General features: G+C 56.5%; 1 protein-coding gene across 4 annotated transcripts in view; it reads left to right on the top strand.

Annotated features, from left to right (window-relative positions):
* The first annotated feature begins 7,532 nt into the window (after window positions 1-7,532).
* Window positions 7,533-13,305, top strand: part of Ebf3 (EBF transcription factor 3) — a 119,115-nt gene continuing 113,342 nt past the window's right edge. For all 4 annotated transcript variants that reach the window (XM_047552819.1, XM_047552818.1, XM_047552816.1 and 1 more), the window contains exons 1-5: window positions 7,533-8,165; window positions 8,271-8,427; window positions 8,792-8,855; window positions 9,571-9,626; window positions 12,648-12,721. In XM_047552819.1, coding sequence (XP_047408775.1) covers window positions 8,032-8,165; window positions 8,271-8,427; window positions 8,792-8,855; window positions 9,571-9,626; window positions 12,648-12,721 — 485 coding nt within the window. In that variant the 5' untranslated portion in view covers window positions 7,533-8,031. The remainder of the gene's footprint in view (window positions 8,166-8,270; window positions 8,428-8,791; window positions 8,856-9,570; window positions 9,627-12,647; window positions 12,722-13,305) is intronic.

The following is a 13,305-nucleotide window of genomic DNA, read 5'->3' as shown; positions in this document are numbered from 1 at the left end:
TTTAACACAGTGCCTGAAAGTTCGCATAGCTAGCAATGTTTCATAAGCAAAAAGGCACAGGGCGCGTCGGGTAATTGCCATAAGTGGCAGGCCTCGCGGTGCAGACGCGGGCCAGCGCGGCGGCGGCGGCGGCGGGAGGCGGAGCGGGCTTCGCGGCCCGAGCGCCGCGGCGCCCGTAGATGGCGCCCTGGCCCCACGCTAGGCTCCGGAGCCGCGGCTCTGCCGGCGGCGCGCGGGAGGGGCAGCCGGCCCCGCGCGGGGCGCGGGCTCCACACTTGCGGTTCGTTGGGACCAGGGCAGCACAGATAAGCAGGACAAAATTACGTTTCTTGTCATTTTTAGTTTAAGGCCCGGGCTGTCCTTTGGGGGTCCGTGAGTTCGGGAGTCACCGGGAGTCGAGGAATTCCCCCGGGAGGTCTCCCAGCTGAGGCCCCTGCTGGGGGCGCTGGCGGAGCCCCAGTCACCACTCTCCTGGCGCGCGGCCCCGGCGGGGTACTGGCTTACACACACGCGTGTGGGCGAGGGTCGGCGAGTTGACTGCAAGGATACCAAGTTCAAAGCTACTAGGAGATGGCCCCAGACTGCGACCCCGACTGCTGGAGGCCGCCCCCGCCCCCGCGCAGGGTTCTGGGCCGGGACCACGCAGGCCCTGCCGCCTTGACTGCTTTGGCGCTCCGCTTTGCAATGTAAATTTCAGCGGGACAAATTGCTTATTAATAGTCTAGAAGAGAAGCCCGTTTCTTTCTTTCTTCTTTTCTTTATCTGTTTTTATTTCTGCATGGCCCCTAGCTATGCCCTGGGCAGCCTCGCCGCCCAGCAGTTTTCTCTTCATTTCAATATCCTAAAGAAAATGCAAATTTCCACAGTGTGGCCTTTTAAAAAAGTTAAATTAGCAACAGCTTTAAGTGACTCCATTAGTATGGAAAACATACACATGTTTAATGTGGGAATAGCTTCCTTTTAACCGGATTTATTCTAATCTGTAAATTTAGCAGCTCCTCGGAGTTGGTAAAGAATCAAGTCTCAGTTGAACGTGTTGCCAAAGGCTTACCCCTGCGCGGCCTGCGCCAGCCTTTCCGGGAGGGACCGTCCTGGCGCTGCGCGCCGCGCGACCTGTTCGGCGGGCTCCACTCCCTTGGAATCCCGCAACTGTGGGCGAAAGGGTTTGTGCAGGCGGGAGGGAAGGAAGGCTTGACACATTTCTGTCCAGGGGAGGTGGGCTCTCTATTCCCTCCGGACTTCGTCCTCACAGCCCTGGTAGCTGAATTGGCTACTTGGCGGACTAACGTGGGCAGACGTTGGCACCCACCGCCCAACTTTTGCGCACCGGGACTATGTACACTTCTGTTAGGTGCAGCCGAGGAGTGGGGGGAAGGTAGTTACTGAAGAATGGTCCTGGCCTCGCGTCCCTGTCCTCCCGACCCTGGGACTCTGAACCACCCCAGTTCCTTTGCCCTTGTTGACAAACTGGTGTATCAACTGTAATTTTATTGACAAACTTTTGTGGGTCTTTGGCTTACGAGGTTATCTTTCATGAGCTCTGCTCTCCTCCTCCTTGCCCTTAGAGGTAGTGGCATGGCACTCTTTCCGCGTCCAGGAAAGAGTTAAGATTTATGGTATGCTGGAGAGGTCTTGTTAGGATGTAATCTGCATTTTTTAACTACTGCGTAATAAAAAGTGAGAAGTTTTGAGACACCTTTCTTGATTATACCTTTGGCGATACTTTGGGTTTTACATTTAATTTGCATTTTGTTCTTAGTGAATATTGAAGTCTTGAGTGGAGGATTGAATTTTATTAGGACATCTGGACTGACAATATCAAATCAGACACCAGTGTCCCAAAGCATGCTAAAATTTCAGAGTTAATTAGAACGCAGTGTGTTTAATTAAAGCCAATTATAATATTTGAAATTATCTGATCGATCCGTGTTTGTACAGTTTGGGTCTGTTTAAGTGTTGATTGGCGCACTTCGCGCGTCATTCGATCTAGAAACTTCTCTGGGGAAAGTTTGCTTTGTAAACTGGTGGGGGCCGGCTGTGCGAAATGCGCGTCCCAGGCGCCGGCTGTGGCGCAGTCTGCCCGACAGCCTTCGGGACGCCGCGGAACGCATCTCGGGAAATCCCAGCTCGCTGGTAAACCACTGCGTCTTTTGGGGTCGGAGGGACCCCGCCACGCACCAGCTGTCTTTCCCAGCTTGGTTGCTCCTCCTGAGCATTTTTTAGAAGAGGCGACCTTTAAGGTTGCAAGGTGCTTTGGGAGAAGCCTAAGCTGCGAGTGCTTGATTTGGGATTCTCCGTCTGTCTGAAGAATACCTAGAGCTGCCTCAGAGCACTGGGGTCAAACAAAGTGACCAAAGAAACCAGAGACAAGTAAGGTCGAGGAAACAATCGTTCCCTTGATTTCGAATGCTGCGGGAGCCCAGGCGCTCCCAGGCATTTTGGGTCCCACTTGAAGAGCCCTGGGTTTGCTAGGGAGACGGTCCAGCAAGCGCACTGTCCTGTCCGCAGGGGCCAGGCACTTGGAGCAGAGGTTCCTGCTAGGTTGTGCGCGGTGGGTTCCGCCCCGACCTGATGCCTGGGACTCGGCTGGACCTGGTTCTTGCAGGCTCACGTAGGCGGCAATCAAGACTAGGACGCGTGGTGGTTTCTACCCGGCCCTGGGGTTGCGGGTTCAGCGATGCCTAGGTGTGCTGGACGCGTAGGAGCCCGGGCCCAGTGCTGGGGTCAGGCAGGAGGAGAGCATCCACCTGCCCAGAAGTGGGTGGGAACCCCCGCTTGGTTCTGTGCTGCGCGGCGGCGCTCCACTCTCCCCACCCCAGGAGGCGCTGTTTGTCAGACTTGGCCGCCTTGGCAGGAGGCGCCTGCACGTTCTCACTTGGAGAATTGAGCTTTCTTCGATACCGGGGATCGGGCTTCAGAAACCTCCACCGTACAGAGTAAATACTGGGGGAGGGAGTAGTGCAGATAACAGGAATCCGCGACCCTTCAGTTTTCGCCTTTTATCGGTGAACTCGCCTCCGACCTTCTAGCGCTGGGAGAGGCGACCGTTGGCGGTTCCATATGCCAGGAACAGGATGCCCAGTTATTTGCCTTCAAGGGCAGGCAGGGCGCACGGCCTGGCTTGGGCTCTGTCACCAAATACCTCCTGAGGGTCCCATGGCATCCGTTAAGATGCTGCTCTCTGAGCCCGAAAAACTCAACCGAACATGGGCCGGTTCCCCTTTGAGCTCAGCTTAACAGGTTGGGGTGACCCATGTACTGAGCCCTTGCTTAATCTTCTTTCCTGGCCCATGGACCAGCGTGACCCTGTTGGGCAAGGTAGAGCCCAGGGTGCACTCAGGGGCCACCTCCCCTACCCTTGGGGAACGGGTTTGCCAGTGTGTGGGTTGCTCCCTGTTCTGCAGCTCACGGAATTATCTAGGTGTGTCTCTCCCGGCCCCTCCGACCTGCTTCCCGCCGAGGCCAGAGTTAGTCCGGCTGTACTTTCAGGTTTCTTTCCTAGTCGATATCTGAGCCCGGCGCCTGGCCCCCAGGCTCAGGTGGGTAGGGAGAGGTGAGGCCCAGCGGCCAGCGCCTTCTGAGCGTGACCCAGGGCGCGGAGGACATGGGGGCGGGCCGCGCCTGGAACTCAGCACTGACTTCGGAAGCACAAACCTCTGGCCTTGGGCGCATTGGCTCACTCCCTTGCCCGAAGCTTCCATGTGACATGGCCGGGCAGCCTGGACCCGAGGCAGTGGGCTTTCAGAGGGCGCAGCTCCCTGCCAAGCCCCCGCACGCTCCATACTCCAGGGGACTCTGCTTCTAGGAATCTCGGGCTGAGGCTTCTCAACGCCGGAAATGAAGTTTATTACTTTTTGGAAGGATGGCAGGGAGGTTGGCCGTGGCCCTGGACTTGGCAAGCAAGAAGGGGCGTTCACAGAGTGCCCTGGACGCTGGGCCAGCCCTGGCTCCGCTGCAGGCCTTTCGTTTTGGGACCCCCCCCCCCACCTCCGCCAACTTGGCCGAAGTTTCTGGGAGGGGATGGTTGGGAGGCCAGCACTAGGTCAGCTCCCTCTCTCCAGGAGTTGCAGTCAGAGAGGTGTTGGGGGAAATGCCCTCGGCATGCGCCCAACAGCCTTCCCTCGGCGGGTGGGCAAGGGCGGAGGGCCCGGCGCATGCGGTGACTGGAACACCAGGTTCTGGGTGACTGGGCAGAGAGGCCAGGTAGGTCCTGGGAGGTCGGGCAGGTCCGCCGGGCTTCGGGTGGTGCGGGGGGTTAGCGACTTGCTCAAGCATTGCCTCAGTTTTGCGCCCTGGGTCTCGCACTTCACCCCGGGAGCCGGGCGCCAGGGGCGGCGGGCGCTGTCTCTTTAAGGTCACTGCCTGCTCCGGCACGACGTGGGGAGGACAGCTGGGCACTGGCCATCTGACTGACTCCGGCTTGACATCTGGGAGCCCACTGGTGTGTGGCACGCGAAGCGCTTGATGCCGCTATTTAAATGCAAATGTGAGGGGGCTCATTGAAGCCTCTCCCCGTAAATCCGCACAAAAGGAATACTTCCCACCCTCCGAGGAGGCGGCGGCGGCGGCAGCGCGAGGGCCACCCGTGCAAATCGCGTTGGGCGCGGGGCCTGGAGCGGTCTCCGCCGCTGTCGCGACCCGCAGGGTCCCGCGCAAAGGTCAGGCTCCGCCCTGCCGGGCCCCTGGACGCCCGTAGGGCCCCTGGGAGTGCTCTGGGCACGGAGGTTAGATTTCTGGCAGCGGAGGGCCTGTGTAACTTCTCAAGTACAAGCCTGTTCCCCCCGGCACTTCTCCCTTCTGGGTTTTTGGCGCCCACGTTGCCTAGAAAGGGCGAGGAACGGGGGTAGGACTCCCGGGGGAGGTGGCGGGCGCGGGGACGCGCTCTCAGCATCTCTCAGGACTCTAAGGAATTGATCAGTAGCCCCCTCCCCCATCTGGGGCCTGGGTGTTCTGCCTTTTCCCCATCAAATCAAAAACCTGGGGTGGGGGTGGGGGTGGGGGCTACTCTCCTAGGCCCCTCCGCAGCAGCCCGGGGTGGAGACCCTGCCTGGTCGGTGAGTCCTTGTGCCCACAGCTCGCAGCCAGCAGTGGAGTGACAAAAAAGATAAAGTTGGTGAATGATAAAGACCGTATTTTCCACGCTTTGGGTGCGGGACCAGATGATCTAGAAAATGAGCTGAAATGGATTCAGCCTCCGAGCCTGTTGTGAGAGCAGCTGATTCCCCCATTTCGGGCCAGATGGCTGCTGAGCACAGATTTGCATTCATTTTCGCTTAATATCGTCCAAAATAGTGGGGCAGCTGCATTTGTTGTCAAAAAGGTTTAAAACCCCTTTTCTTTCTGGGGCAGGATCGTTACCTTATGTGATGGGCTTATAGAACTTTTTTTTCCTCTTTAGTCAACAGTATCAGATTTAGAAGGATTTGTTTTTAAACCTTCTAATTTGGTAATCAGATTTAAATCGCCTTGGCGCGTGTAATCTGAATTAAAGATACTGTAAATGATTTTAAGCATGATACTTTCCTCACCAAGGAAGGGCATCTCCAGCCCAGGCTGGACATTTTAGGAAGTGTTCTACAAAAGAAGCATTGTTTTCTATTTCCAACTTCATCTTTCCCTAAAAGACACTTTGCATATTCTGACAATAACTGCTGTCCCTGCATGAGCCCAAAGCTTCTAAACATGCAGAGACAAAGCATTTCTCAACCCCGCCCTCCACTGATGACCAACTTTATCCTACCTTGTCCCTCCACGAAGAAAGTGTTCCCTTTTACACCCTGGTCTTCTGTGAGTAGAAAGTGCTGGACTTATTAGTAACACAGAAATTTTCTTTTAATTTATCGTGAATAGTTTCCATACACTTTGATTTAAGGTTATTAACATTCTATAGACAGTGGCATCTTTAATATGTGGCGATCGCTTCTAAAGACTAATCTCATTACCCTCAAATAGTCATAAAATATGATTTTATTATACTTACGTATTTAATTAGACGGCCGGCCCCGTAATGGATTTTGAGATGGGACTGGCGCAACAGCTTTGATAATTCACTTATCTTTGGCAATAGTCATTAACCCCCAACACCAGCAAAATAGATTGCTTTCCTGCACATCTTTTCCCTCACCCCTTCCAAGAGGCACATGGGGGTCCCCAGATAACGTAAATCGGACTTCGATTTTCCCGATTAATTAAAATATTAACGTACACACGCTACCAATTCACGAAAAAGGGGAGTGCTACCCCAGGCCCAGCGGGAAGAGGCTGCCCTGCGACACTTGCCACTTGTGCCCTGAAAGCATTTTTTTTTTTTTTTTTTTTTTTTTTAAGTCAGAAGGGCCTGATTTCTCTTGGCAGGAAAATGCCCGAGACAGCTCCTGGTGGTCCCCTGGGTATTTATTTCGCGTCGCGCAGAAGTCCTTTGGGCGGGCCTCGCACCGGTCGCTGAGTCCTGGCCGAAGGAACTGGGCGGCAGAGCCCACCGGCTGCCGGCGCCCGGCTGCCCAACAGATTCCTCGAAACCAAGTCGGGAAGCCGCGCGCTGCACCTTTACTCCGGCCCGGCGGCATCGAGGGCAGGGCCTCTGCACCCGCAGCGTCCGCTCGGTTTTTAAAGTGGTTGGCGGCAGGAAGGTCTGGCCACCGCGCAGAGTGCTTAGCCGGACACCAGCTCTGGGTCGCCGGAGAGGCCGGGCACTCTTCCCGCCGGCCCAGAGAGGTTGGAGCCTTCTTTGTCACTCGCTGCGCCCAAGGACAGGCCGAGGACAGGGGACTCTCTCAACCAAGGGGGAAAGAGAGAATTTTGCGGAACCTGCCTCCGACGTGGATCCCCGGCCTCTGCCGGGGTAGGAAGCATAGGGCGCCCAGCGAGGCGCAGACGGGGACAGATCGGCCCCGCAGTAGACTTAGGTCTGCTTAGAAATCAGGCTGAGCTGCGTATCTCCCCTAGGCTCTGGCCACTCTCTTCCCCTGTAGTCGGTTGTCCGCCCCTCCCCTGTAGTACCCTCCCGCGGTCGACCAGCCTCTTCCCACTTTTCCCTTTGGGACCCCCCAGGGCGAGCTTCAATCTTGCGTTTATGGCATGCATTCGGGCAACTTGGGGAGCCTCCCCGTTCCGGCCCATGGTGTTTTTGACTGTGTGGCAGGGTTTGCGGGAAGGTATTAGGGGGCTAAGCTGCAATTGTGCGCTGGCTGCGTTTGTTTCTTTTCAAGATTTATTTAGGCAAGTAGTAACTTCCTTGGCTGCGGCTGGGCTCGAGGAGCTGCGGCGCGTGGCCCGGGAAGGCAGCGGCGGCGCTCGGTGGCGCTCGGTGGCGCTCGGCGGCGGCGGGGCTCGCGGGGCTCGCTGGGCTCGGGCCGGCTCGCGGCGCCGTCAGGCAGTCAGTCGGCGAGCGCGGCGGCGGCGGCGGCGAGGGGCGCGGCGAGGGGCGGCCGCTCCCATATATGGCGCAAGCGCCGCCCCCCGACGTCACCCTCTGACAGCGCCGCTCCCGGGGCTTCGAGTTTTGGCTCCCGGGAAAGGGTCCATTCCTCGGGGAGAGAGGGCTGAGTTTTGTGCGCCTCCGTCCGCTGCGCGCGCCGCTCCAGGCCCCGCCGCGCCCCGCCTGCGCCCGGGACTGCGCCGCGGCACTCACTGCCCCGTTTATTTGTCTTTGGAGCAGGCGGGCCGCGCCAGAAGCGGGCGATCCCGCAGTGTCCTGCAGCCGCGGACGCCGCCTGGCTAGGATGACACCACGTTGAGCGCGCCTGCAAACAACAACAACAACAACCGCCGCCGCGGCCACCGCGTCTGCTCCGCCGAAGCGCCGCGCCTCCGCCGCCGGTGTAGCCACCTCCGCGTCCCCGGCCGTCCGGAGCGTCCGGCCGCTGGTGCATGTCGCGCCTGCCCGGGACGGGCTGAAGCCGGCGGCGGGCCGGACCGCAGGCGCCGAGCAGGGCGAGGGCGGCCAGGGCAGCCGCCTGCCGCCGCGCCCCGAGCGCCGCCGACCGCGGAAGCGCTTTCGGCCGGGAGCTGCGGCCGCCGCCAGCAGTTTTCATGTTTGGGATTCAGGAGAATATTCCGCGCGGGGGGACGACCATGAAGGAGGAGCCGCTGGGCAGCGGCATGAACCCGGTGCGCTCCTGGATGCACACGGCGGGCGTGGTGGACGCCAACACGGCAGCCCAGAGGTACGTACCGGCCGTCGCCGCGCACCCCGGCCCCGGCCCGACCCGGCCCCCGCAGCCGGCCGGCGCCGCGCTCCTCACCGGGCCGCTGTCTCTTTCCTCCCGCAGCGGCGTGGGGCTGGCGCGGGCGCACTTCGAGAAGCAGCCGCCTTCCAACCTCCGGAAATCCAATTTCTTCCACTTCGTGCTGGCGCTCTACGACAGGCAGGGGCAGCCGGTGGAGATTGAAAGGACCGCTTTTGTGGACTTTGTGGAGAAAGAGAAAGTAAGTGCACACATACGCTCACACCCTCCCTCTCTCTAGAAGTGGGAGGCGGGCTGTGCCCGAGCGAGGCCCGGAGTGCCCCTCGGCGGTGGGACCGCTCCGCCGTGCGACCCCGCTGCTGGCGCCACGTGTGGCCGCCCGGGCCCCACAGAGGGCCGGGCAACTTCTCTGTGCCCTCGGACTCACTCGGGGCGAGGAGAACGCAGGGCTTCCAGTAGGAAAGTGACATCACGGCACTGCTCCGAGCGAGGAATCCTGCCGGCCATGTGTGAGGCCGAGGGGCCTTGGTCTTGGAGGGGGACCTAGCGCGGTGGCGGCGCCTGACACCACCACACTAAATGCAATTGTTTATCATTGCTTTTAGGAGCCAAACAACGAGAAAACCAACAACGGCATCCACTATAAGCTCCAGCTACTGTACAGTAACGGTGAGTACCCGCTGCCTGCTTCCCGCCCTCTCCGCCCCTGCGTGCTGGATCTCCCTTCCCGCGATGGTTACAGGACATAAAGATTTTGAGATTAAAATGACATGGATGTAAACACGAAGTCTTCTCATGGCATAGAAGGAAAACAAAACATAAACGATCGATAAGTCGATGGCACTTCACATGATTAACCGGTGGGGCTTGAAGTAGAAAGTAAAAAGGGGATCGATATGGGCTCCAGCAGAACATCACTTTTAAGTGACTTTTTTCAATTTTGCAAATTAATGTTAATTATTGGGATAGAGCAGCTACATAGACCGACCATAACTTACTTCCTGTGCACGGCTTTAAAAAATCCTCAAGAGGCGTTCGACAGAGTTCGGACTCTCAGTTGCCATTGGGTGCTTTCTCTTTTCTAAAAATAAATGACCACATGGGCCCACCGATGGGACAAGCAGGCCTGTTCTCCACTAGGCAAATTTCTTGCCCCTTCCAATGCAAACCCTAAGAGTCCTAAGGCTCTTAATTAAGAAAATAGAAAAAAAAAATAACCTGTAAGAAGTGATTAGGGTTCTCTTTCTCCCTCTTGAAGGGATTGCCTAAGTTTTGCTGCATCAGGAGGCAGCAGTCCTGAGGCACCGACTTCCTGTGGCCAGGCTGTCCTTCCCCGAGGTGCAGCACTAAAATCCTGTTGAGAATTTGTCTCTGTTTTTTGCAGGAGTCAGAACAGAGCAGGATCTGTATGTTCGCCTCATAGATTCAATGACCAAACAGGTGAGAAAGTTTATGCCTCTGCACTGGATTTCCTTGCTGAGCTGGGGTTGTCCTGGGGTTCAGAGAGAGGAGGCTGACAAGTGGATCTCCTGCATTTGTTTTTCATTTAGCTTCCTTGACAAGCTAATGAGAATTCCATATTTATTGGAATAAATGAAGCGATTGGTGAAATAGTTTATGTTGTCATTAGAACAGGACATATATGCTTTATTAAATGGCTTGCAATTGGAATCAAATTCTGTCTTAATTTATTATGGTAATTAATATTTGATAGAAAATATTCAGGATTCCCCCCTTGTTTATTTTTAAACATTTCTCTCTGCTTGGACTCATTTCATTGATTTTTTTTTCCTCCTAACAAAGGCAACTAACTCCTTTCCAAAGCCCATCGAGTTGGGCTTGATTAGTTCATTTTTTTCTCTTTTCCAGTGTGATGGTCTAGTAACACGAGACATTTATTTGGATTTAAAAGTTAAATGTGTTGGGGTGAAAAGTCACCTTGTTCTCTTCTATCCCATCTTCACCTCTCAGCCCCCCATCTCCATAATTCAAAATCCGAGCTCCAGGGGTCACTCAAACCCATCCACTGCTCTGCTCTCTCTCCCACCCTCTGTCATACCTTGTAAATAACATAATTACAAGCAGTTCCTTATTAAATTATTTAACCTGTCTTGGTCAACTTTTCCGATGATAACTATTGGCTATCAGTAATGTGATTAAGTGCAGAAAAGCGCTTCATTGCTTTTTGACATTGTGCAGTCTTTGGCTGCTGGTTTTGTGCTGGGTGGTGTGTTGTGTTAAAGACATTTTCCCCCCATTTTCTTAAAATAGAATGTTGGGGAGGCAGGTCTAATTCATAAATTAAATTCACTAGGCAAAGATTAAAATATACTTGCAAGCTGGATTTCATGCTTGGAAGTGAAAGTAGTTTCTCCATTTTTGATGCTAACTTTAAGAATTGTGAGCCAAGTAGAGCTGAGCCCCTTGGTGCTTCCTGCAGCCTGACACATGTCTCCCTCTCTCTCAGTGCAATTAGTTTGTGCATTTTTCCCCCTTTAAAAAAGTTTGTCTTTACCTAGGCAGCGAGGGCGTTAGATTTTAATGTTTGCAGTGGTAAAGCAGTGTGGTTTTCTCTTAGAGTAAAGCAGATCTGACAGGTAAACCCTTGCTTTCTGACAAAGACTCTTGGTGTGCCCTTCGGTGATTATTTCACTGGATTCAGAGAAGCCCCTGGAATTCGGCTGCTGTTTGGCAGGCTGGTTTTATTTCCTTTGTATTTAGGACTGAATGTTTTCGGAAATCGCCGTAGTCTAATTCGAAGGTTTCTGTAGGCAGTACTAAGTTTCTCTGCTGTCGCACCGAGGAGGAGAGGCTGCATTTAGAGTACATTTTTATTGTTCATTTAGCCTTGTACCTTTGCAGTATAAACAGTGCAGAAAATAAAGGCATTTAATCTCCTCTCGCTGACGGGGATGGGGGGGAAAAGGAAAGAAATAGCCCAGTAACTGATCAAAGAGTCAATGGCGCTGAACCGACAGTTTATGGATTTCTGTTTGTGCTACAAAATAAAAAATAAATCAAATATAAATACAGGGATCCATTGAAGGACAAGCCGTTCTCTCAGAAGTGCTGGTGCCCGCCGAGGCCACTGCACCCTGCAGCCCCAGGCGGCTCATTGGCCTGCGGTGACACCCATCACTTCCGCGGTTCCCAGCGGGTCCGACGGGAGGCTGGGGGAGTGGGGCTCCGGCACCCCACCCTCTTCCCAGGAGGGCAGCCCCGGGAGTCCTCCAGAAAGGGCTTTGTCCGCCGGGAAGCGGAGGAGAGTGTCGGAGTGCCGGAGGAGGTTGGAAGTAATTTACAGATAATTTCCAGGGGGGAGGGAGGGAACGGAGAGAGGGCAACCCAACCCCTTTCGTGGAATTTTCTGCCGGGAACTTGCAGCTCCCGGCCCCCTCCTCCCGCCCCTCCCCCAGTGGCCTTTTCTCTCTGCGAGGCGGCTGGTAGAAGCCCGGCCGGGCGGGCGGCGGCGCGGGCGGCCGGGCCCGGCTCCCGGCGGCAGAGCCGGGCTGGGCGCCGCCGTGAGCGCACCTAGGGCTTCGCACCATCTGGCGCAGCCTCTGCTCAAAACCCACCCGAGCGTGCGCGCAGACACTGCCTTTTTACCCGAGAAAAATCATTGTTAGCAGTTTCAAAATAAACAGCAGATTGGCCATTAGCACTTTCCTTCCAAATATCATCCGGCGGGGAGCACGTGGCCGCGCGGGCAGGGACGCCCGGGGCTCAGGCCCTCCTGCGGGGCGCCGGCTACGCCCAGCACCGCTCGACCACGTGCGGCGGCTGCGCCTGGCCTCCCGGGCCTCCCCCGGGCCGGGACTCCCAGGGTGCGCAGCCCAGGCCGCAGCCTTCACGCGCGCGGGCCACCGGCGCTCTTGGGGGCGGCAGGGTCGGGCGCTACCGGCGGGAGAGCTGGGTTTGCAGGCGGGAGCTGCCGGCTCCTGCCTTGTCCAAGTCCGAGCAGCGTTGGGGCAGACCCCGCGCGGCCCTCCCGGCGAGCGGACTGCTCCTGAGCCCCGCAGACCTCCCTGCTTCTTGAGTTGCAGCAGATTCTTATGGGCTTCTTCCAACATGTAGACTGAAACTCAGTGTAGACAATGGCCCGAGGACGCGGCCTGGCAGCGGCGGCGGCGACACAAACAGCCAAAGGGTCCCGGCGCCCTGCCTCCTGTTCCCGGGCCTCAGCAGTCTCTGTACTCCCCTCCCGGAGGCCCTCCGGAGCCGAGGCCCGGCGCAGGCCCGGCGGACAGCGGGAGGAAGGAGGTCGGGTGGCGGACAGAGTGAGGACGCGGGGCTTGGCTCCGCTCCTGGGGTGGAGAGCCGTGGGGAGGTGGGGAGGTGGCTGCGATGCCACCCATCCCCGGCAGTGCACCTGCCGCCCGGGAGGCCTGCAACGCCCCGGGCGATTTGGCACCAAAGCCTCCGGCGCTGCCTAACCTCGGCTTCTTTCTGTCCCCTGCGCAGGCCATCGTCTACGAGGGCCAGGACAAGAACCCGGAGATGTGCCGCGTGCTGCTGACCCACGAGATCATGTGCAGGTGAGCCAAGGGCGGCGGGCGGGTCCCGGCGCCAGCTGTGTCTACAAAAGACGCCGCGTCCAGGCGCCGCCACCCCGCCCAGCTTCGGGAAGGGCATCGATTGAAATGTAATCGGCCAGAGGCCACACGCCCGGCCACCGAGGAGCCCGGCCTCGTTTTCCCTCTAGTGATGACGATCAACGCGACCGGCTGCTCAGCAGAGCGGATTAATATGTTGGCCGTGTCGCAGCAATGTAGTCAAAAATGAAAACAGGTCCTGGGGATGCATCTGTCCTTGTGCCGGAGGAGTCAGAGATCACTGGGAATCATTTGACTACTCCCTCCTCAGACGCTTGCATCCTGAGATGTACAATTGTCTGTTATTGATAAAAAGGAAACTCTTTTGTACTTATTATAGAGCTCGTGTATGTGAGAATTGGATTGTGATTCTGTCAGTTAACCTCTTCCCCAGAGCAGCGATGCATCGTTCATATTGTTGTTAGATAGCGAGCGTTACTTGAGATCTCTGTCAGAAGAGCAATTTCCCACCTGTTTTTTTCTAACTACCACAAGAGTTTCACCCCTACATGGCAAATAAAAATGCA

The sequence above is a fragment of the Sciurus carolinensis genome, chromosome 5 (genome assembly GCF_902686445.1).
Source record: "Sciurus carolinensis chromosome 5, mSciCar1.2, whole genome shotgun sequence".
NCBI classification, from domain to species: domain Eukaryota; kingdom Metazoa; phylum Chordata; class Mammalia; order Rodentia; family Sciuridae; genus Sciurus; species Sciurus carolinensis.
The sequence above is the reverse complement of the archived record's forward strand: the minus strand, read 5'-3'. Positions and strand labels throughout refer to the sequence as shown.